Below are 23,131 nucleotides of genomic sequence, written 5' to 3' on the forward strand. Positions count from 1 at the left end.
TGGAACATTGTTACCTTGGGAAAAGAAGAAAATAACCAAGAGTCTAAGAAGCACAAATTGGAACACAATAAAGAGAGAGAACTGTGTACTAATGACACTACATCAGAACTCTCAGAATCCTGTAGGAAGGAGAAAAGGATTCTGACCAGGACCAAGCAACTATTAATAAAAGGAGATAGAAAGACTATCAATCTTGTCTGGGAGTTACAACAGCTAACACAAAGGATAACGAGAGACTATTTGAGAATTGCATACTAATAAGAAGAGAAGACAAGTGTAGAAGCGCAACCAACAGGAGAAGGGAGTCATTCGAGGGGATTGGGTCCTCTGACGTATTCCATATCTATGACAGGTAATGTCCACAACTGTGCTTCTTCGGAAAATCTTCTGCGTCGATGACGTCGATGCGCCGTCCCTGAGGACGACCTCCGACGGCCGACGTCACCCGATGTGATAAGTAGGACGCACGACGCCCATAGCCTCAGTTCGGTTTTTTCCGCGAACGGCCTTGCGGGAAAGCAAGAAGAAGCTGTCGGTAGGTCGGGTGTCTAAGCCCCGGAAGTCGAGGTCTGCGGGGCTTTCGACGGATGACTCGAGGGGCGACTCTCCGCGTCATCGACGGAAGTCCAGTGGGTCTCCTTCCAGGATTCGGTCTCGCCACTCCTCCGCCTCTTCGAGACATTCCCAGAAGCGCTGGCATCGGTCGCCTTCCCCGTCCTCTTCCGAGGACTCCGCCCGTCGCTTATCCCTCCATGCAAGCGACGCTGGAGGAATGGGCTTCCTTCAGGAAGCAGATGCTAGCGATTCTTGAATCGCAGGATACCGGTCCGTCCGCGCCTCCGAGTGGGGTCGGTCGGCACCGGTCGAGAGACACCGCTCGTACGCCTTCGGGCTCGGGTGGTCGGCACGGCTCGCGGGAGAGGTCCCGCTCGGACAAGGGTAGCCATTCTTGCCATGCCCGTTCCAGGTCCCGGTCCTTGACACGCTCGAGACCGCATGATCCTGTGCCGTCTTCAAAGAAGACGTCGACGCCTGTGGCGCCGAGGTCGTCGACGATTTCTCTCGAGGCTCCGCATCGGAGGGGGTCGTCGACGCTGTCGGCACCTAGGTCGTCGAGAGACACGCTCGGAGCTCCGGCTTCGAGGCCTGTGTCGACGCCGTCGATGCTGGCGGTGCTGCAGCTGACGTTGACGCCGTTTCTGTCAACGCCGGCGCCGACTCGTTCAGCGCCCTCGACGTCTTTCGAGGCGGTGGTGTCGGAGGGGCCCCGTGGCACGGGGTTAGCCCCTAGAAAGGCTATGGCTAAGGTCAGGCACTGCTTTGGTCCCCAGATGTCTTCCTCTCCCCACCTGGAGTACATTTCAGAGGGTGATGAAGGCTCTGATGACGGCTTGGTTCCAGTTACGGTACCAGATGAGCTTATCTCGGGCCATAGCCAGTTTGATGACCTGAGGCAGTCACTGCATGATGCCAGTGGACTGGACACCTCTCCGCAGGTGGAGTTTTGTAGGCCGGAGCCTGGCACTCATGCCGATTCTTCTTATTGGCGCCTTATGTCTCGGGTCACTGAGTACTTGGGTTGGTCAGCTCCCCCAGGGGAGTTAGTTCAGGATGATCTCACGGACATCCTTGATCTTGGTCCCCCCACTGACCCGGTTTTGCCGTTTCATATGGCTCTGCAGAGAAGGGTGGCAGCGGCTTGGACTGCTCCGGAGAGTCTCCCGGCAGTGGGCAAGTCTTTGTCGCGAAAATACCGTCCAGCCAGTAGCGACCCCTGCTACTTGTCCAGGCACCCCACTCCGGAGAGTTTGGTGGTGCAGGCGGCTACTGCCCCGGCAAAGCAGGCGTCGTATCCTACCATCCCTCCGGATAGGGACGACAAACGTTTTGACAGCTGGGCGAAGAAAGTGTTTTCTTCACGGGGTATGGCGCTTCAGGCGGCCAACTCCATATGTTTCCTTGTCTCGTTTCACACACACTCTGTGGAACTGTGTTGCATTAGCGGCTGAACGTATTCCCGAAGGAGACGAATGGGATGATTTCCTTGCTATGGTTCAGGATGGCAAGGATGCCATGTGTGAGGCCGTTCAGTCGGGTTCGGACATGGCAGATTGTGTCAGCCGGTCCATGGCGGCGAGCACCATAATACGCAGGTTTGCGTGGTTGCGGAAGTCTGAGTTCGCTCCTGATGTGCAGTCCCGGCTCCTCAACATGCCCTTTGACGGTGAACACCTTTTTGGCAGCAAGGCTGACGAGAGCCTTGAGAGGTTGCAGACCTCCAAAGCTGCAGCGAAATCGTTGGGTGCTGCAGTTCGCCAACCTCCGCCTTTTCGTCCCAGGGGACAGCAATGGAGGGGAGTTTGCTTTCGCTATTACTCGTCCTTCAGTAAAGCGAGAGGAGCTAGCAGTCAAAGAGGCCACCGTAAGAGTGCCAAAGGTGGAAACAAGGGTACTCGAGGTGCCAAGGCCGCTCGGGCAGTTGCCTCTTTGCCCTCAGGCAACGCCGCAGCCGCTACCACTCAGTCATGAGGCCAGGTCCCATGGTTCGCCGTTTGGGGGAAGGCTGGCGCAGCATCTTGTAGAGTGGCGTGCCATTACTTCAGATGTGTGGGTTCTGGAGATCATAACCCACGGCTACTGTCTTCCTTTTTCAGCAGAGGCCTCATGACAATCCACCTGGGAACCTCTCTTTGAAGAGTCCGGATCCACTCCTTGCGCAGGAAATTCAAGCCCTCATTGCTCCGGCGTGGGCCCGGAGGACGTGGTACCCGGACCTTCTCGACTTGTCCATCTGCCCTCCACGTCGTCTTCCCTACCGAAACGATCTGCTCTCACGGCAGGGTGGTCAGGTTCTCCATCCAGAGGTCAGATCCCTCAACCTTCACGCTTGGCTTCTGAAAGGTTGAGGTATAAGGATTGGGACCTCCCTGAAGACGTGATGGAGGTGTTGCTCTCGGCCAGGCGGCCGCCAACAAAGTCTCTGTACCGTTGCCGTTGGAGAAAGTTCTGCGACTGGTGCAGAGTTAAGAATGTGGATCCTTTTGAATGTGACATTCCCATGGTTCTGTCTTTTTTGCTTTCTTTGGCCCACAGGGGCTTGCAAGTGGGGACCATTAAAGGTTACCTGGCGGCGCTGTCCATCTTTAAGCGCTCGTCTGAAGAATGTTCCTATTTTAAGATTCCTTTAATTTCTCAGTTTTTGAAAGGGCTCACTATGTGTTCCCTCCGTCACCTTTTCTGGTGTCTGGTTGGGATCTGAACCTTGTTCTTAAGTTTCTTATGGGTGCTCCGTTTGAGCCTTTACATTCTTGCCCTTTGAGACTGCTAACTCTTAAAACTGTGTTTTTGGTTGCGGTTACTTCCGCTCGCAGATTGAGTGAGTTACAGGCACTTTCAGTTAAGCCACCCTTCACTGTGTTTCATAAGGACAGGGTTGTCCTTAGAGTTCGTCCTTCTTTTCTTCCGAAGGTGGTTTCGGATTTTCATTTGAGCCAGAAGGTTGTTCTTCCGGTGTTCTACCCTCCTCCACATCCTGGTAAGGAAGAGGAGAGGCTCCATAGGCTTGATCCTAGGAGAGCGTTGAGCTTTTATATTTCGCGCATGTCCCGGGTCAGAGTGGACGATCAACTTTTCATTGGTTATACTGGAAAGCGTTTGGGACAAGCTGTGACGAAACAGGCTTTGTCTCGTTGGATTATTTTAGCTATCTCCGAGTGTTACCGCTTGGCGGGTAAGGACCCTCCGGCTGGCTTGCGGGCCCATTCTACCAGGGGAGTGGCTGCCTCTACTGCCCTGCAGAGGGGTGTTCCTTTTCGTCACATCTGTGATGCAGCCACCTGGGCTTCAGTACTTACTTTTGTACATCACTACTCCCTCGATTCCATCAGAGGGCAGGATCTGGCCTTTGGCAAGGCAGTCCTTTATTCCGCAATTTGATTGGGTATGCTAAATTTGTGTTCTAAATTCTTTTCCCACCTCCTTGCTTGGTACTGCTCTGTCATAGATATGGAATACGCCGGAGGATCCAATCCCCTCGAAGAACAAGTTACTTTCTTACCTGGTAACGTTCTTTCGATGGGATGTTCCAACAACGTATTCCATATCGCTCCCTCCCTACTTTCCCCGCTGCAGAATTTCTTTTGCGATTGCAGCTTGCGTTCCGCAAGGCCTTGTGTGTCTGACTGGCAGAAAACTGGTGGCACACGTTCTGGGAAAAAAATTTAACTGAGGCTATGGGCGCTGTGCATCCTATTTATCACATCGGGTGACGTCGGCCGTCGGAGGAGGTCCTCGGGGACGGCTCATCGACGCAGGACGCAGACGCCGAAGATTTTCCGAAGCAGCACAGCTGTGGACATTACCTGTCATAGATATGGAATACGTCGTCGGACCATCCCATCGAAAGAACGTTACCAGGTAAGAAAGTAACTTGTTCTTCTCCTGACCTTAGTTGATTATAAAAGTGGTAGGATCAGTTAGGTTAGTTTTTGGACGGCGGGCTGTTGTCTTTGGGCATTTATCCATGACTGACAAGCACCTTAGTTAGTAATGTAGTTAGGGAAGCCTGATAGTGATAGGGTAAGGTAGGCCTTCTTTATTCTTGAATAAAAACATGTTACAAATGTCCTCATAGTGTCTGCGTCCTTCTTCTGATCCGCCACAAACCACACTAGGCTGTAAATAAGGATCCCACATAACTGTGACAGTCCTTTCAGTGCTTACAAGAAAGATAACAAGCACATGTACATCCTGCAGATAGCCAGCATGGAATCCATACCTATGTTAGAGTATGATGAGAGCAGGAGGTGGAAGCAGGATGTACAGCAGGGTCAGGAGGAGGGAAGTAGGAGGTGCAGGGCCAGAGCTGTAGTGTAAAGACCAGAAGGGTCACCTGAGGGTAAATCTGTGGATCAGAGGGGCGTGCATTTCAGGGAGCCACAGTGATCCAGAACCCAGGTAGAAGTTCAAGGTTAAGACACACAGGGCTTGTGGGTGGCCTGGAGACAGATGCTGGTACGGGGCGGGCTGAAAGAGGTCAACAGGTTGCTGGAGGACTCAGGGGCACTATACCCCTTTAAGGATGCTGAAGCGTCAGTGAAGCTATATCCTCAAAGGATATCTGAACATGCTTAACTCTATACCTCAGAACCAGCAAGTACAGGACAACTGTGGCAAGGAACAGGACATCAGCACTAACCCAACACCCTAGAGCTAGTACCGTGATGAAGGAGTGTGAGCGGACTAGGCCAGAGAAGAGATTAGAGATGTTTGAGTTCAGGGAGAGAAAAGAATCCATTTTTATGCCAGGATTTCTGACCACGCCTGCTGCATCAGAACAGGGATCCATGTAAGATGGCCTGATGTATTCTGACTACTTGGTAGCAGGGCAGTTTACCAGTAGGATCTCGGTCTTACTACCATTGAATTTCAAACATTTTAAACCGGTCCAGTGGTCGATTGCCAAAAGGCAAGATTTAAATTTAAATGCTGTGCTACCTGTGTCATCATCCAAATGGACAATAACCTACACATCATCCGTATATGTATTAATGTATAAAATTGGGCACAACATAAGTGTACTAGGTTTGCCAAGAGTACCACTTATATATTAAATAGTAAAGAGGACAATGCAGAGCTCTGAGGGACTTCACGGGTCAAATGAATGTCTTAGGAGTCAAGTCCCACAGCAATCGTATTTGTACAACATGTTAGTTAGGAGTTTGCTGTGATGCTTTACTTGTCAGGATGTCACTTGCCTGCTTCTCGTCTTAGATAGCCCGGGCACCACCACCCTGGGACTTGAATCATTAGGATAGTTAGGATTGTGTTGGGCCAAACGATTGTAATTGTAATGGGTTATTTATAACTCGCTTAATTCCCAGAGGATTCTAAGCGCCGACCCGGGGATCGAACCCGTGTTGCTGCGCGTCGTCTTGCTTCCAAGACGAGAGCATTGCCCCTGAGCTATCCTCCTGAGATTGTTGTGCTTAATCCTGTTTTGGGGTGCCAGTAACAGTTGTGGTTCAGTATTACCCACTTTTGCTGACCTACACTTTTGCCAAATTGATTTTTGCTGAATTGATTAATTCTTTACTTTGCTGCAAAATGCAGATGGTAAGTTGGACTAAGGTATTTAGAAGCGGACATGGGGGCCATAAGGGAAGTGCAGGGGCGGTCTCTCCATACCACCACTTCCCCTCCCCAATCCCTGCATTTTTCAGTTAAAGAATAGTGGTACATTCAGTAAAATAAAATCAGCAAAAGTGTAGTTCAGTAAAAAAGTCAGCAATCCCTTGGCTCAACCTCTTTCATTAAGTCAGGAGTCTCTTCGGAAACTCTGCTCCTGGCCAACCCTCTATCTTTCCTACTTCTCTGTTTTTTCATTGCCTCCTCTACACTGGTGATCTCACACTTTTCCTCCTCCACCAGATTGTGTCTCTGGCTTTGCTCCACTAACTTCTGCCATGCTCTAGTTGACTCTTTTCACTCCCAACTTGACTGTTTTTCCATGTTCTCCTCTTCTATTATACACGTCCTCCTTCATGTCAGTCTGTATCACTGTAGTAGTCTTCACTGCTCCCCCAAATCCTCCTCCTCACTGATGATCTCTCCACCTCCTCTCCTCTTAACTTCTCTGCTCTGCTTCTCTTTTACTTCCTCTAATTTCTGCTTCCTTCCTACTCGTCGCTCATGCACGTACCATCGGTCCCTGTTCACCTCTCCTGATGTTTTTTCCCCCTTTAATCAAGTGGGTAGGCCTGTTGACTTTAAATGCTGATATATTTTTAAGCTGGCAGTTTGTCCTGAGCGACCTTCCTGGTTGGCCACTACAAGAAGCAACCACCAATTGCCACCCTCCCCATCTGCACTGGTTTGAAATGCATGCTTTAGTGCAGGTTTCGAGGCTTTAACAAAGGCAGCCACCATCTTGGATGTGTGTAAAAACTCAAACATATAACTTCAACCAAAATAATCCTGGTCTTCCATGGGTTGGTACCCTTCCCCTGGATTATTTCAGGAAATCTGTTCACAATGCTCTGTGTCTCTTAAAGGCAATACAAATGTCTCTTTTACCTAATACTTTCCTCAGGATGGCAAAACAAATGTTCCTTCCACAACACTGGTTGGACTATGGCAAAGGAAAGTCTTTCCTGCTTTTCAGGATGGCTAAACAAATTTCTTTTCTCGAATAGTGATTCAAGTGTGGCAAAAGCCAAGTATTTTGGAAGTCTCTGGTTGACAAAATATTCAATTGTAACAACAACTTAATGTGACAATATTTTCTTTCCAACACACCAATTCAAAGTGAGTTTCCTGGTACACTGTCCTGCCAGTAAACTTCTCAACTGAAAACTCTTGATATCCTGTTAGGGATATCCCCCTTTTGGCTCACACAGATCCCCTGGTGTACTGTCCTGCCAGGTATCTCTTTCTAAAACGGTTCACCACCTGAACCTCTATTCAGGATTCTCAAACTTAGGTGTGTTTTTTTCTCCTGTTTTAAAAAATGTGCACTGTATCAGTATTTAAAATTGCATTGTGAAACCTAGGCCTTTCTCCCTCTTTTCAGGATTCTCAAACTTAGGTGCGTTTTTCTCCTGTTTAAAATGTGCATTGTGATAGTTCTTTAATTCTGAGTGTCGTTGTCTTGTCCAATTGCTCAACTGTCCCGCTTCTCGCTGTCTCGTCTCGTCTGCATGCACCCTACCCTGTGTCCTTCCCTAGTGTTCTCCCCTTCCCTCTGCCTTAACCCTCTCTCTCCCCTTCTACTCTATGGTGCTCTCTGTCTCTCCTATTTGTTGTAACTGCTTCTCTATCGACTATCCTGCCCTCTTCATTAAATCTGGTAGGAAGACGTTTAAAAAGGACATCCTAGTCTCCAACCCAGGCCTTCTTTCGCTGACACCTATACCAGTGCCTCCTCCAGGCAAACTCTCACCGACATCCTCTTTGTCGTTCCCTCGTCAGACCTATGGACCCTACATATGGTTACTGTGCTCTCTCCTTTCTCTTCTTCTCCTATTAATGGTGGCACCCGGTGGGATGCCCTCCTGGCCTCCTTCCACTCCTCCAAGGTCATCATTAACGTTTATGGGAATGGCACCGTCCTGGTCCAAGGCCTGCAGGCCAACCTTCTCCTCTTTGATAGACTCTTCCTGCGCCTCATCAATTTCCTTTCTTCTACTGCTGTCCCCTCTCACGCCTCCACGGCTTTCTCGCCTCCCCCGGCTGGCTCCTCCTCGGCTACCTTTCCCTCTCCTTCCCTTTTTGCCCTCCCTCGGGCTCCTTCTACACCTCTGCAGGGCGTACCTCTGATTTGTACCCCTCCCCGGAAGTCCTTCAAGGACGGCAACGTTCTCCATATTGCCATTCTTAACTCTCGCTAAGCTGTCAAACACTTGTCCGACATCTGCTGCCTTCTGGAGGAACTTGACCTCGATGTCCTCGGTCTCGCCGAGACATGGTTCACGGGCAGCTCTGTCCCAAGTTTTGACACACTGCTCCCCGTCGGCTACAAGATCCTCTCCGTGCCCAGGTCCAGCCGCTCTGGAGGGGTTGTAGCCCTGATCTTCCCTGAGTGGATTCCTGCCCCTGTCATTTCTACGCAGGCCTACTCCTCTTTCGAATGCTTCGTCTGCAGGCTCTCTCCTAGACATTCCCTTATTGTGGCTACTATCTATCGGCCACCTGGTCAGATCTCATCCTTCTTCTCTGAGTGGGCAGACCTCTCCTCTTCACTCCTGGTCTCGACCACTCCTTCTTGGAGACTTCAACATCCACCTGGATGCCTCCTGTCCTCCCTCTGGACTCTTTCGCGACCTCTGCGACTCTCTCTTTTTTCTCCCCTCTGGCCCGACTCGCTCTGCAGGGTACACTCTGGATGTTCTGATCTCCTCAGGCCTTCCCCTTTCTGTCCCTCTCACCACTCCTCGCTCCTGGAGTGATCACTTTCTCCTTTACTCCCTTCTCCCCCTCTCCACCCCTCAGGCCAAGCCACTTCCATCACTGCCACGCAACTTCTTGGTCATCCGACCCATGAAGCGCGTGTCAGTTGAGGCTTTCGCCGCCACTTTCTCATCCCCCTTCCCCTTTGGCTGACTCTCACCCTGATACAGCCCTTTCCGTGCTCCACTCTCCTATATTTGATACTCTTGATATTCTTGCCCCCGTCATGAGAATCCGCCTGAAGCCCAAAGCCAAGTGCAACTCCTGGTACGACTCAGACCTCGTTACCCTTAAACGCAAGTGCATGGTGGCCGAGAGGAAATTGCGTGCTTCGTATACATCCTCTGACAAACTGGCCTGCCGCCTGCTTCAAAGGCAATACCGGCTCTCTGTCCTCACCAAGAAGAGAGCTCATATCCAAGCCTGCGTCTTTGCAGAATCTAACAACTCGGCTGCACTCTTTAAAATCTGCAAGGAACTGGCCAATCCTGCCGCAGTCTCTACTCTCTCCTGTCCCTTCCCAGGCCTTCTGCACGGCACCGGTTTCTCTCTTCATCTCTAAAACTCAGGACATCCTGACCTCACTCTTCTCCTCTCCCCTCCCTCTACTCCCTGCTCTTCCTCTGGCCCTTCTGCAGCCACCTCTCCTCCCTCCTTTTCTGCCTTTCCCCCGCAGATGAGGTTTCTAGACGAGTCTGATCTATGGAAGTCTCGTCAAAACAGATTCACCCCTGTTCCTCCAAAACCATCAAGGACCACATCCACTGCCTGGCTCCTGCCCTGGCCGACTTCTGCAACCATTCCTTCGCCACTGGAGTCTTCCCATCTCCCCTGAAGCACTCCCCGGTGCACCCTCTTCTTAAGAAACCCTCTGCCGACCCCTCCTGCCCGGCTAACTATCGCCCAATCTCTATCACTCCCTTCCTGGACACACTCCTAGAAAAGCTGGCCATCTCCCAGCTTAATCTCCACATTGAATCTGTTGGTTGTCTTCATGACCATCAGTCTGGTTTTAGAGCTGCCAGAAGCACGGAAACTGCTCTACTGAACATCTGTAAAGACCTGCTCTCCAACCTTGATTCTAACACCCCCTGTGTCCTCATCTTGCTTGATCTCTCCTCTGCCTTTGACACGGTCAACCATGCCATCCTGCTCAAATGTCTCTGTGATAACCTGGGTATCACCGGTAAGGCCCTGGCTTGGCTGACTTCTTTCCTCTCTGACCGACCATCCCAGGTCCAACTTGGGTCCTTCCTCTCCGCTACCTTTTTTCTACCTGTGGTGTCCCCCAGGGGTCTAACCTCTCTCCCTGGCTGCTCAACCAATACCTGGCACTTCTTGCCCACCGCATTCCCGCTCTCTGCCCCAACTTTCAGTGCTGTGCGGACGACACTCAGCTCATTTTCAGGCTACCTTCAGCCACCTCTTCTCTGTCCTTTATCACTGACTGACTGTCTGTCTGCTATCCAGGAGTGGTTTGCCGGCAATGACCTCTGCCTTAATGCCAGTAAGACTGAGATTCTCCTCATCGGCACACCCGCTCCCTCCTTTCCTCTCGCTCTCTGGCCGGTCTCTCTTGGTCCTCTTCCTGCTCCCACCTGCAAGGCTAAAAACCTCGGGGTTATCTTCGACTCCACACTCTCCTTCTCTCCTCACATCTCTGACGTCTCTAAGAAGTCACACTACCAGCTGTACCTCCTCAGAGGTATTCCTTTCCTCTCCTTCCCCCAGAAGCTCACTGTCTGCAGAGGTCTGGTTCTCCCTTTGCTGGACTATTGCAACAGCCTCTTTCTAAATCTGCCTGCCTCTACTCTCCGTCCTCTGCAACTCATCCAGAACAAGACTGCGAGACTTGCCCTTGGCCTCAAGGCCAGGAATCGTATCTCTCCAGGACTGAAATCTCTGCACTTGCTCCCAGTGGCTGCGAGGATTAAGTTCAAAACCATTTGCATTGTCCACAAGGCCTTATGGGCCTCAATACCCTCAACTCTCACTTCCTAAATATCTTTCTTCTCGAGCTCTTCGCTTATCCACCTCCAACTCCCTCAGGGTCAGTCGCATCTCCAAGTAACGAGTTGGTGGTAGATCTGTTTCTTCGGCTAGGGCCTCCCTCTGGAACAGCCTCCGTGCCTCCCTGAAACTTGAGAACCATCGCCGGAAGCACCTCAAAACCTTTCTCTTTGCTTCTGCTTTTTTTCCTCCTCTCCCCTGCTGACCTCCTGGCTGAAAATGAAACTGCACTGATCTCTGGCCCAGGTCCCTCCCCCGCCCATCGCACACTCCTGCACTGCCTGCCTGGCAACCCCCACACTTGGAGACTGTTTCTGTATCCCTACAGTCCCACTACCAGCACTTGACACCTGATGTCTGCACTTACCTTTGCACTTGCCACCTGCTGGCTGTTACTTTTACTTATTGTTATTATTCTATTCCCATGTACTGCACAGTCCCTTCCCCCTCCCCCCGCAGTTTCACTTACCCCCATCTGATGGACTTGCACATTCTGAATGACACATGGCCTAGTAGGATCGTTGTCTGTCCTCCCTTTATTCCCCCTTCCTTTCCTCGTCGCGCCTTGATACACTTGTGTATAGGCGCGTTATAAATGCCATATCATATCATATATCTCTGCAACATTCACATTTCTCTTAAGTACCACACAATTGTACTTCTTCACTAGCACAGCTTTGTTGACTTCAGTTGTTAGTTGTGCCAGTTTCCCCATACTGACATCCCATGTATGAGGGTTTTTTCAAGCTCTGTTTGTCAACCTTTCTTTCAGTCTCTTGGCAATGCTTGTTGCAGGTTTCCCCTAACTGTCATCTCATGTCAGGAGAATTGTAACATATGTGCCCCGTTGTTCTTTCAGTAATATCTTTTGGCTTAGGCAATGTTGGTCCCAATTTTCCCCCCAACTGACATCTCATGTCCAGAGAATTGTATCATGTCTGCCTTCTCTTTTCTGTTCTTTTTGGTCGGTATTCAAACATGCTTTCCAAACACCCTTTACGTGTTTGCACGTCCAGGGGCCCCATACACTTCTAGGCTGACTCACTGGTTCACCGTGCGGCTGCTGTTATATGCTTGCGAGTGGCCAGCTTCCCCTTCTGGGCAGAGTCTCATTAGGTCCTTCGCTGCTAGGATCCACACAGCTCTGTAGGACTGCGTCTTCTCTGACAGCCCTGCAGCGCCCCATTTGCTTTCTCTTCCCCAGAGTTCCTCTTCTGCGGTCCGGAACGCCACCAATCTGCTTCTGACAGACGTCTCCCGTTCTCCCCATGGCTCTTCTCTGTGGGATTTCCTCTGCCACAGGTCTCGCTTCCCACTCTGCGCACTTACGTTTCGTTTCCCTTGCTGCAGATCTGGGGATTTAAAGGTCCTGCAAAGCTGACTAGGTTTCTGACAACTAGACTGCTAATTATTCTTAGGGTCACATTTCCTCCACATGGACTCCTTGCTTCTCTTCCTCTTCACGGTACCTGCGGCTTTCTGGGGACTTGGAGTCCCAGGACGTTTCAACAGATTTTAAGTCACATTGTTGAACAGTTGCACTTAAAATACAATCCCCATAAACATCAGATGTTTCATATGTTTTAGGTTTACCATGTACACATGAAGACTGAATAGGGTTTTGTTTAAGCAAAGTGGTTTTCAGAGTTTTACAATTAGATGGTTCTGAATAATGGGCCATTAAAAACTCCGGAATTGGGACTTGGGAGCACATATTGTGGGCTTGTCCAGTTTTTAAACCATTCTGGAAGTCTGTCAATGAATCAATGAAGCAATGAAGGCTTTATTTGGGCCCACCTTCGTAGAGATTTTGGGGAAGCCATGTTGGGCTTGGGGGATGTACTAGAAGCTTTGCCAACACGGCCACAAATGAAGGTATATATGATATTGAGTATGGCGGCTCTGTCATTGATAGGCCAAAAATGGAAACGGACAACGGTCCCCATGAAACTGGAATGGTTGGTGAAGTTGTGGCACTATGGTGACCTATGTGGTTCAGGGGGATTATTGCAAATTTAAAGAAGATTGGGATCTGTTGTTTCTTCACAAGGACTTTAGGTGAACTTGTGCCCACAAAGAATTTATCTTTTGGATGTATTGTAAAGTCTGGTTTACATGATGCAAAGAATGGTGATTGGACGATGTGCATTGATGAGCTTTTATTTGGAGGGGAGAGTTTGGGGGTGTTGTTTTTGGTGTTGAAAAACAAAATGGCAATTAAAAAAAAATCAACAAAAAAAATCCAGAATTATAAGGGATCATCCTCACAAGAAAGAGACGTATACTGCCCCTCTCCTGTTGGAATCAACACTCTCCCGTGACAGCCATCTCCTTCCATGTGATCCACCCTCAGAATACCACCATTTGGTAGTGACTGCCTTCCCCTGGCCACAGTCATCACAACATGCAAGCTGTGAACGTTTTGCTGTTTCGAAGTACTCTGTGATGTTTTATGGACCCCACACTTCAGAGTTGCAGACGTTTGTTTGCAAGAGCGGAGTTCACGAGTGATGTATCTGATCAGCCCAGTTTGCAATGTTTCCATTGTTGATGTTGCAAGATACTGTGGTACTAGACCCAGGAAATAACGTGTACCAAAGGCTCATGTTCACCATCTGTTCACCATCTAGCACAGTTCTCTTTATGCAAAACTTTGCCCCCTTTCAATCTGGTATTTGCTGAACATTTGAAGCGAACACATAATGGATTCTTTACCTTTACAACTAAGCCTCTTCCCCTCACCATGTCTGCCGGGGTCCTCTTGTCCTAGAAGTAAGGGTCTTCAGCCTGGCTGTTAAAGGGCACTCTGGGCACTGGAGTACTGAAACATCTAAGGTTAGGGTTTGGACCCTCCTCTTGAGGCAAAGGGTTTCTGGGTTGCCCTATCTCCAGCTTTGGATCTTTCATAGATTTGCATGGTGTCAATATTCCCCGTCGTCAGGCTGGGAATCCTTGGTAACATAGAGCAGTTTTAAACTTCAACTGAAACTTTGTAACTTTTGTGCTCTAGTACAGTCATCTTTCGGTCATATTGCCCACAGCCAATAGGAACATCCCCCTTAGCTCCTCCCCCGTCAGCCATCTTTGTATTCTTTTCCGCACGTTCATGTTGGGAGCCCTCTAAATTTCTCTCTACTTATTATGTACTGGAATTTATTTTTTAATATCTTTCAATGAAAATCACCTTTTTTTTCGATGACCCATTGACAACCGTCGCGGACTGCGAGGGTGCAGAGTCTGTGGACCGTTTCCCGACGCCGGTTATTTGACTTTTTATCGCCTGTACGGTTGGGCCTATCTCATGGCTGAATCCACGAGGAAGAGCTTGTTTAAGGCATGTACCTGCTGTGGGCTGAAGAATGTCTACATAGAAGATCAACACAACAAATGTCTACAGTTTGCATCCACATCACGTTATACAGTACTGCAAGATCTGCCAATCCTTTTCCAACAAGACGCTGCGTGATAGTCACTGGCACCTCATCACGTGGCAATGAGTCAGTCGACGACAAAAACAGTCTTGTAACCATGGCACACCCCACGGCGGCTCTGGCAAAAAAGGTCAATTTTTATTAAAAAAAAATACAAGGCCCCAGAGAGCGTCCCCTCCTGCTTCTACACACAGCCTGCACTAGACTCTGTTGTCTCTGCTGTGGCCAGAAAAAGATCAGCTAACCCGCCATCTTCCTGCTCCATTCCCCTGGATCAGGAGGGCAAACGCCTAGATGCGTTTGGCAAGAAGATTATAACCACCGCAGTCACTAACATCATGGCTGCTAACGCAATGGCCATTCTCGCCAGATATGATCACGATGATACAAAATCTTACTCTCCATAAAAACTGACACTCACACTGCTCGCTCAGTGGGCACACTGCAGCAAAGGTGCGAGTCCTTTCGCTCTTGAAAAGGGCGCTTCAATAGAACTTCAAGGGACAGCCGTTCCTCCTACCATTCCTCTTCCTCGTACAAGACAACATACTCCTCCTGGGAGTAATACAGGAAGAAGTCACAGTCCTATAGAGGCACACAACGCTGCTGTGGCTCCTACCAATCCATCGGCCAGTCCGGCAAGCAACCATGACCAGTCCACAGCCCAGTCCTTCTGCTTTAGCATCCCGGTGGAAGGAAGGCTATCACGATTTGTCAGGGAATGTAGAACAATCACATCCGACGAATGGGTGCACTCCTTTCTCCAGCAGTGCCACTCGCTGGAGTTCATAAATCTACCGCCAGACATTACACCCGCACACAAGCCGGAGAGGTTACACCACCTCTTGCTACAAGAAGTGCATGCGTTGCATGCAAAAAGGGTGGTGGAGAAGGTGCCAACGCAGGAACGGGAGACCGGATTCTATTCCTGCTACTTCCTGGTGAGAAAAAAGGCATTGCACAAGTCGGGGGTGCCAGGGAGTTGGAGGGCCGTATTGGATCTAAGGGTGCTCAACACATTTGTAAAAGTACAAACATTCTGCATGGTAACGCTGCAGCAGGTCATGTCCCAGCTGCAATGAGGAAACTTTCTGGCATCCATTGATCTCGAGGACGCTTATTTTCACATCCCTATTCGTCGCTCACACTGGCACTACTTGCCTTTCTTGGTGGCAGGAGTACACTACCAATTCAAGGCCCTGCCCTTTGGCCTTCGTTTAGCCCCACGGGTGTTTGCCAAGTGTCTCGCTCCAGTGCTGGCTCACCTGCGGCGAAGGGTTATCCATGTATGCCTGTACTTGGACTGGTTGGTAAGGGCCCCCTCATAACCACTTACAGAAAACAGCACAGCATCCACCATCCAGTATCTGCAAATACTAGGATTCTCCATCAATTTCCCCAAAGTCGCGTCCAATGCCATCAAGACAGGCGCTCTACCTGGGAGCAAAGCTAGTCCTGCACTGCAACTCCCTCGAGCGATAGGGTGGAGATGTTCCTCGCAAAAGTGCACGACCTCAGCCGTACCAAGAGGACCCTGTTCTCGAATACAAGTCGCTGCTGGGGATGATCTCATCATGCATTCCTCTAATCACTCACTGCAGACTGCGCATGTGGACTGTGCAGGAATTCCTGGACGCCTGATACATTCAGGAATTGGGCTCCTGGGGTGATGGCATCATTCTGACACAGGACTTTAAGCAGAGCCTTTGCTTGTGGTCAGTGAGGGCCCATCTAGTGAAGGGTGCCCCATTCAGGAAACCGGACCATCAGGCCACCGTCACAACGGATGCCTCGATGTAGGGATGGGGAGCCCACTGTCAGGGCCAACACACAAGGGGCCTCTGGTCTACAGAGGAGAATGGCCTACACATCAATCTGTTGGAGTTGCGGGTGATTTTCTGGGCCCTGAAATCTTTCCTCCCCCCTACGAGCGTAGAAGGTAGTGCAAGTCTACACCGACAATACAACATCAATGTTCTAAGTCCTCAAACAAGGTGGGGTAGGGGACCAGGTCCCCACAGCTGTCCAAGGAGGCTCAGGCCCTCTGGCACTGGGCATTGCAACACCACATGTTCCTGATTCCCCTCCATCTACCAGGGATTCAGAAAACCCTAGTGGACTCCCTCAGCAGGGAGTTGCGCTCTTGCCACGAGTGGCAACTGCACAAGGACCAACTTCACCTGTCATTCTAGACTTGGGGCATGCTGGAGATTGACCTTTTCGCCACCAACACTCGGAGAGCTTTGGGGATGCCATTGCATTTCCATGGGAGAGGGAAGATCCCTCAAAGCATTCCCTCCGATCCCGCTGGTTGCGCGGGTCATCAGCACATTCAGACTATATCGCTGCAAACAGATATTAGTGGCCCCTGCATGGCCGAGACAGTTGTGGTACTCCGACCTCTTCGCCCTCTCATCTGCTGCTCCTCTCAAGTTGAATCCACACCAGGCTCTCCTGTCCAGGAACCAAGAGGCAGTGCTTCACCACGACCCAGCTTTGCTCAGTGTGACGGCCTGGCTCCTGTGTTCTTAGAGTTCGGGTCCATGTCTCTTCCATGAGACTGCCAAGAGGTTCTGGCCCGAGCTAGAGCACCATCCACTTTGGCATGTTACAAGAGTAAATGGAGATGCTTCCAGGTGCAGTGCAGATCAAGGTCAGTTGGCTGCCATTTCCAGGTACAACCGTTCAGCAGGCGTGCCATCCATGTGCTCCCCCCAACTGGTGAAGGGAGTTCTTGCGGGGACTGTTCAGATCTTTCCCGCCTGTCTACCATCCAGCTCTCGCATGGGAATTGAATGTGCTGCTGTCAAAGCTCATGAAACCGCCCCTTGAACCTTTGCATAGGGTGTCCATCAAGCATCTTTCCTGGAAGACTGCTTTCTTGGTGGCCATAACATCGGCCAGGCGAGTAGGTGAAATTCAGGCATTTTCTTTCAAGCCGCCTTATTTGACATTTCACAAGGAGATGGTCATACTATGCACTAAGCCGACATTTATGCCTTAAGTGTCACCCTCCTTCCATCTGAATCAACCAGTGGTTTTGCCCGTGTTTTTCGGCATACCCACGTCTCCAGCTAAGCAAGCAGTTCATTCTCTGGAAGTGCTGTGTTGCACGTACTAAGTCACTCCGTCTCACGGACCAATTATTTGTGTCTTTTGGCCCGAATGGACTGGGAAAAGCCTTATCAAAGTCTTCAGTATCAAGGTGGATTGCGGCCTGTATTTCCTTCTGTCATCAACAGGCTGGCAGGCCCCTTCCAGGCAGGCTCTGGGATCACTCCACCAGTACAGTGGCTGCTACCACTGCCTTTCCTCTCTGGGATTCCGCTGCCTGACATCTGCCGTGCAGCTACCTGGAGACTGGTGCACACATTTACCAAGTTCTACTGTGCCAACAGAGATTCGGTAGAAGAATCTAGAGTTAGCCTTTTTGTGTGAAGTTAGTAAGTCTCCTGTGGTAAGTTGTGCTGGGAGCTTGCCTACGCCTGTATGTATTGTTTATGAATACTACTTTGTAATCTATTCACAGCATCTATGAACAATCCAAAGGATGGAAAAGGAATAGGTTACTTACCTGTCACTTCGGTTCTCCAGCATTAGTTGCTTTCATAGTTTCACATGCAACCCTCTCGCCTACCCGTATAGCTCATCTTTTGGCTCTTACTGCCACTCACGTGCACTTGCCAAATCTGAAGGTGGCCAACAGGGGAAGAGCTAAGGGGGATGTTCCTATTGGCTGTGCGCAGTATGACCCAAAAATGACTGTACTAGAGCACAAAAGTGACTGAAAGTTTAAGTTTAGAACTGTTCTGTTACCAAGGATTCCCAGCCTGACGACAGGGAATGTTCACAGCATGTGAATCTATGAAAGCTACCAATTCTGGAGAACCAGAGTTACAGGTAAGTAACATATTCCTTTTCCTTCCCATCGTACCAGAAAGGCTCTCTTATTTGAAGTTTCATAAACCAAGGGAGTTTCCAGAGTTCCATTCCCCTGATGTTTAGGCAAATCACTCCCTTCCCATCCACCTGCCTTGTCTGCTGGTCACGCACCACTGGGGTAACCCTTGCTTAATTTGATCAGTCTTCTTGAAGTTAAGGTTGGAGATGTCACAGAAGTTATGGGGTAGCATTATTCTGATGCTGGTGATGGACTGGGACACTGGAAGATCATCTGTGTTCCTCTTGAAGTCCCTACATCATGGTGCAGGTGGTAGCACCCAGCTCCCAGGATCGATCAATTCCCATCACCCAGGCTGTTATATGTGACTTGACACATGGTAGGGTGAAATACCTACTGAGTTGCCACAGGCAGGACAACCAACCTTGGAAATCCCTACGAAAGAAGCAGAGAATTAGGCATCTGCAAATTCCAGACCCTTAAAGACATGGAGAGTCCAACTAACACCGGAGGACATCTCACCATCCCAGAAGGGGAAGCAGACAAGGCACAGTCATTGAACATATGGCCAGCAGCATGGAGAACCGGATCCAGCAAGACTACAAAGAGTGTTCAGTGTCACTCTAATTCTCAAGACTGTGAGGGACTTTGCTGGACATTATCCTGTGGCTGAACCCTCCGGAATATTGTTTTCGAGAACAGGGCATGGACGTTTGGGCTGAATACCAGTGGTCTCTTTAGAGCACAGGTTATACTGTATAATTTGATGTATCCTGAGCCTGTTAATGATCTTAAAACTTCCCTCTTGTTGTTTCATGTAAAGTGATTGTAATTCCTCCAGGTTTGGAATGGGGCAGAAAATTGTCTTGGGCACCTGTACAAAAAGAAAATAATGACCCACAATCGCAAATCGCTTTCCATTACTCTTTGCCAGACATTTTTGAGTAGCACATGTAGGGTCATTTTTAGAAATAGTCACTGCAGTGTCGATTGGTCAATAACATTGGTCAAAACTACAAACCTAATCATCTCAGTGGACAATAACATTGTTAAAAACCGGAAGATACATTATCTCAGAAAAGTGGGCCACTTTGCCCAATAAAAGTGGCATACACTTTCCCAAAGGGTCGGCCCTTTGGTTACTATCCTCCTGGCAAGTTCAAGCCTGCATTCCTACACTTCCTTTATCTTTGAGAAAACTGTGAACAGTATATCTATCATGTGTCTGTGTTTTCTGTGGATGTGTGTGTGATTTTGATGAAGTCCCATATTTTCGGCTGGGTAATGGAACTATAGAGACAATAGCAAAACAAAAGAGGTGATGGCTGGAAGGTTTATAATAGATCTTAACCACTGGCATTGCTCTGGGCAACTCTCCATGCCTAGAAATAGCAAGAGAACATCATCCAAGCTTGGCACACTGAAGGGCACTCTATCGGGTCCTGCCATTGGACATTAACCAGCTGGGAGAGCCACATCCGGACCAAACCATGAAAGAGCAACTACTCGGCCACAAACTGCAGGGGACCCATGAAAGCACAAGGGTTTGACTCGTTTATGGCCCTTAGGCAAGCCACATTCTTTGATTACTTTGTAAATCCCCACATGCTTTTGTTGTAAAATAAACCTTTTTGAACTACACTTTCTGAATACTGAGCTGTTGATCTCGTGGCCATGACATGACACGTAGTATAGATTTAGATTATATTTTACTCAAGTGTTTTGTACAGTGCTGAATAATCAGAAACATGCTTTGCAGCATTGGTGATGACAGAGGGAATAGAAGGGGGCTAGAGACAGAGGAAAGGGCAAGGGTGGCAATGATGGGGCACCCGCCTTGGAGGAGGCTCATAGGGCTTGTAGTTTCTTAGATAGATTTGGCACTGCATTTGTCCTGTGGCATTGACCGGAGATTTGGTGGAAGAAACACATTGCAACAACCAGAAAAACATAAATTGTGGTGCTGTGACACACCTGCAGTAGTAACTTAGAACTGACAGGGAACTGTTCTAACAAAGCAATGTTCATTTTAGAGGGCTTGTTTCAATCAGAGCTGTGACCTGTTATTTACACCCTCCAGGTATCCCGTCTGAAGGCACAACTGGCATTGGAGAGACAGCAGAAGCAGGACTACGTGAACCGCTGCCTGAAGACCAGCGACGAGGTCTTGGACTTGCACCATGACTTCTCACAATCCCTTGCCCATGTGACTTGTGATCCCAGTGCCGAAACGCTGAAAGTTGAGACCTACCGGCTGGATGAGACACTGAGCCGCAGCCAAATTGTGTCTAACACACAAGGCAGCCTTCTCCACTCCCCTTCAAGGCCTATTTTGAGCTCCACACCTCTCAAACCTCCCCCAAGGTAGCAGCGAATGAACCTTCAGACTAAACGACTGACTGCCACCTTGTTTTCAGTGAAGCAATAGACTTGTTGTCCACAATAGGAACTTCCCTGGCCTAATTGTAACTAAAGATGGACAGATGTATGAATGTATAGTCACGGCGAGACACTGCCAAGCAATGCAAAATGTAACTTTGGCCTGGAACAACCTCCCTTCTCGTAAGCTATTGGCAGTTCGCCTCAGAGACCCTTTGGTCATCCCATCTTTGTCTTTGACTCTCATTCCATTGCAGGTTGGTTGCCAAAGGGTATCCTTCAAAAGCCGACTATCTTCGTAGAATGCCACAGCCCCCACTGCTATATTCCCCTTTTCTATGACATGTTGACTGTTGAATCGCTTTTTCCTGAAGAGGAGTTGCATCATGATGAGCTGAAGAGGTCTTCATTGGAAGGCCTTACCCTATAGGTGGTCACCAGAGTTAGATGAGAGCTGTAATGGCTAAGAGCAGCAATACTTTTACTGAGATTGGGAAACGTGTTTTGTTTGGCTTTCCACTATTGTCTTAAATCTCAGCAAATGGGCAAGAATAGGTCCATGTGGAGTAACATAAACTCTTGACGCCTTGTGTTAAGTCTTTACAGCAATCTTCCCAATAGCGTCACCCACCTGAGAGATGAGGCAATTGAGTTTCCCGTGAAGATGCCCGCTTGCCTGTATTGGCCAGCTGCAGAAAGCTGTAGACAAAAGGGTGTCTCTTGGCACAGGTGAGTGGACAGGAAATGCGCGCTGGTCTGCATTGCACCAGCCATTAGAATGTGAGTTATTCACCAATCCTCCGGGCTGTGATCTGCATCTCCAAATTCGTTAATGGTGAAAAGAGGAAAGCATGAAGTGAGTCCTGAAAACCAGTGCACGGGCATGTGCCCAACGTCCCCAGAAAGAACAGCAGTGATGATTGTGGTGGGCTGTTGTTATGTGGACTGTAACCTAAAAGAAATCGAAAACCTGTGCTTTCAAATCGTAGGCAAATTTTATTTTTCTAACCAGACTGACATTCCAGAGTTTTGTGGTTGTAGCTTTTGAAAGATATGCATTGTTCTATCGGAGGTCACAGGGTCTTCCTTCCATGTGCATTTACTGTCTTTGGCTCATTCTCTATGATGATGTATCAAACATTGCCACACAGCATATTCTGCTCATTTTCCCTCTTTCAAGTTCTTCTCGCAATTAAGATGTTGTTCATAAGGATGCCACTTCAGAGCCACTCTGTTCTTCCCCCACGCATTTCCTCTGATGGCTTTTTCTCTAGCCTTTTCTCTGCCTCTTGCTCTCAGCCATTCTCTCTCCCTGCCTACAGGGATGCACTTCAGAGCCACTCTGTTATTCCCCCATGCATATCCTCTGATTTCTTTTTCTCTAGCTTTCTTTCTGCCTCTCGCGAGCTCAGCCATTCTCTGTCCCTGCCTATAGAGCTGCCGCTCTCTTCTTCACCATGTGTATTCTCTGTACAATTATTGTCTCACTTTATCTGCCAGCTACAGTATTCTCACTCTCAGCCATTCTCTCTCCCTCCCTATAATGGTGCCACCACGGGGCCACCCTGTTCTTCCCTGCTACATGTTCAATGCAGTCTTCCCACCCTGCTTTATTTCTTGCTACCTTATGTCATCTAGTCTCTGTTTCAGCCGTTGTTTCTCTTTATCCCTCCAAGCCTTTCTCTCTTGCTCTTTTTTTCTCTCTTTCAATTGCTCAGACATGGATGGTTCATGGAAGTAAACGGCTTCCATGTAGGTCTTCTTTGCAGATTTTGCCATCTTTATTCCGTTCCAATTTGAATGTTAATGGAAGGTGCTCCGAGCCTTGTCTGTTACTTGTACTGTAACTTAAATGGAAAACATATTTATTTTTTATAAGCATTTTATCGCTTATTTGTATAATATATATTTTTAATAAACTTGTTTCATGTTAAACTAATTTCTGCTTTTGACTGCTGGGTTATTAGAGCGTGGCAGATGTGTTAAGTCCTATTTCACCTGTCAAGCCACTCTACTAACAGCAAGAGCTGTATGTGGTATCATAGAAAGTGCAGACACGCTTCCTTATGTTTTGCACTTTTCTTGCCCAACATAGACTGTTCACATTAGTAGTCACAGAGCAATCTAAAGGTTGTTGAATGCTCACCTTGTAGGAAAACTGTCAAGTACAGGCCATTATCAAAAGAGTTTTTATTTTTAAGAACCATGGTATGCAAACTATATATACATCTATATATCAAAAGACAGTTGATGAAATTAATTTGTTTATTGGTGACGCCGACTTCAAGTGGACTTCAGACTACTGTAGAGAGCTAGCTCAGTGATTCGTCTGGTTAAGGCTGAGAATGTCCTGGTGGATCCCCTCAGCTGTGGGAGTTGCAACAACACATGAAGGGTTACATCATTGAGATGCGGGTACCAGTGACGAAGACCCATCTAGTAGGTGGAGCAAGGTGTCTGGAGT

At 48.8% G+C, this 23,131-nt stretch overlaps 1 protein-coding gene across 1 annotated transcript in view; it reads left to right on the top strand.

Moving 5' to 3' along the window:
• The window catches only part of LOC138580226 (centrosome-associated protein CEP250-like), a 1,782,457-nt gene extending 1,759,851 nt beyond the window's left edge, over positions 1–22,606 (top strand). Inside the window, exon 33 of the mRNA XM_069650593.1 lies at positions 20,369–22,606. Within this exon, the coding sequence (XP_069506694.1) occupies positions 20,369–20,656 (288 nt within the window). The 3' untranslated portion in view covers positions 20,657–22,606. The remainder of the gene's footprint in view (positions 1–20,368) is intronic.
• The last annotated feature ends 525 nt before the right edge of the window (positions 22,607–23,131 follow it).

The sequence above is a fragment of the Ambystoma mexicanum genome, chromosome 3p (assembly GCF_040938575.1).
Source record: "Ambystoma mexicanum isolate Mex_15411 chromosome 3p, UKY_AmexF1_1, whole genome shotgun sequence".
In the NCBI taxonomy this organism is placed as follows: Eukaryota; Metazoa; Chordata; class Amphibia; order Caudata; family Ambystomatidae; genus Ambystoma; species Ambystoma mexicanum.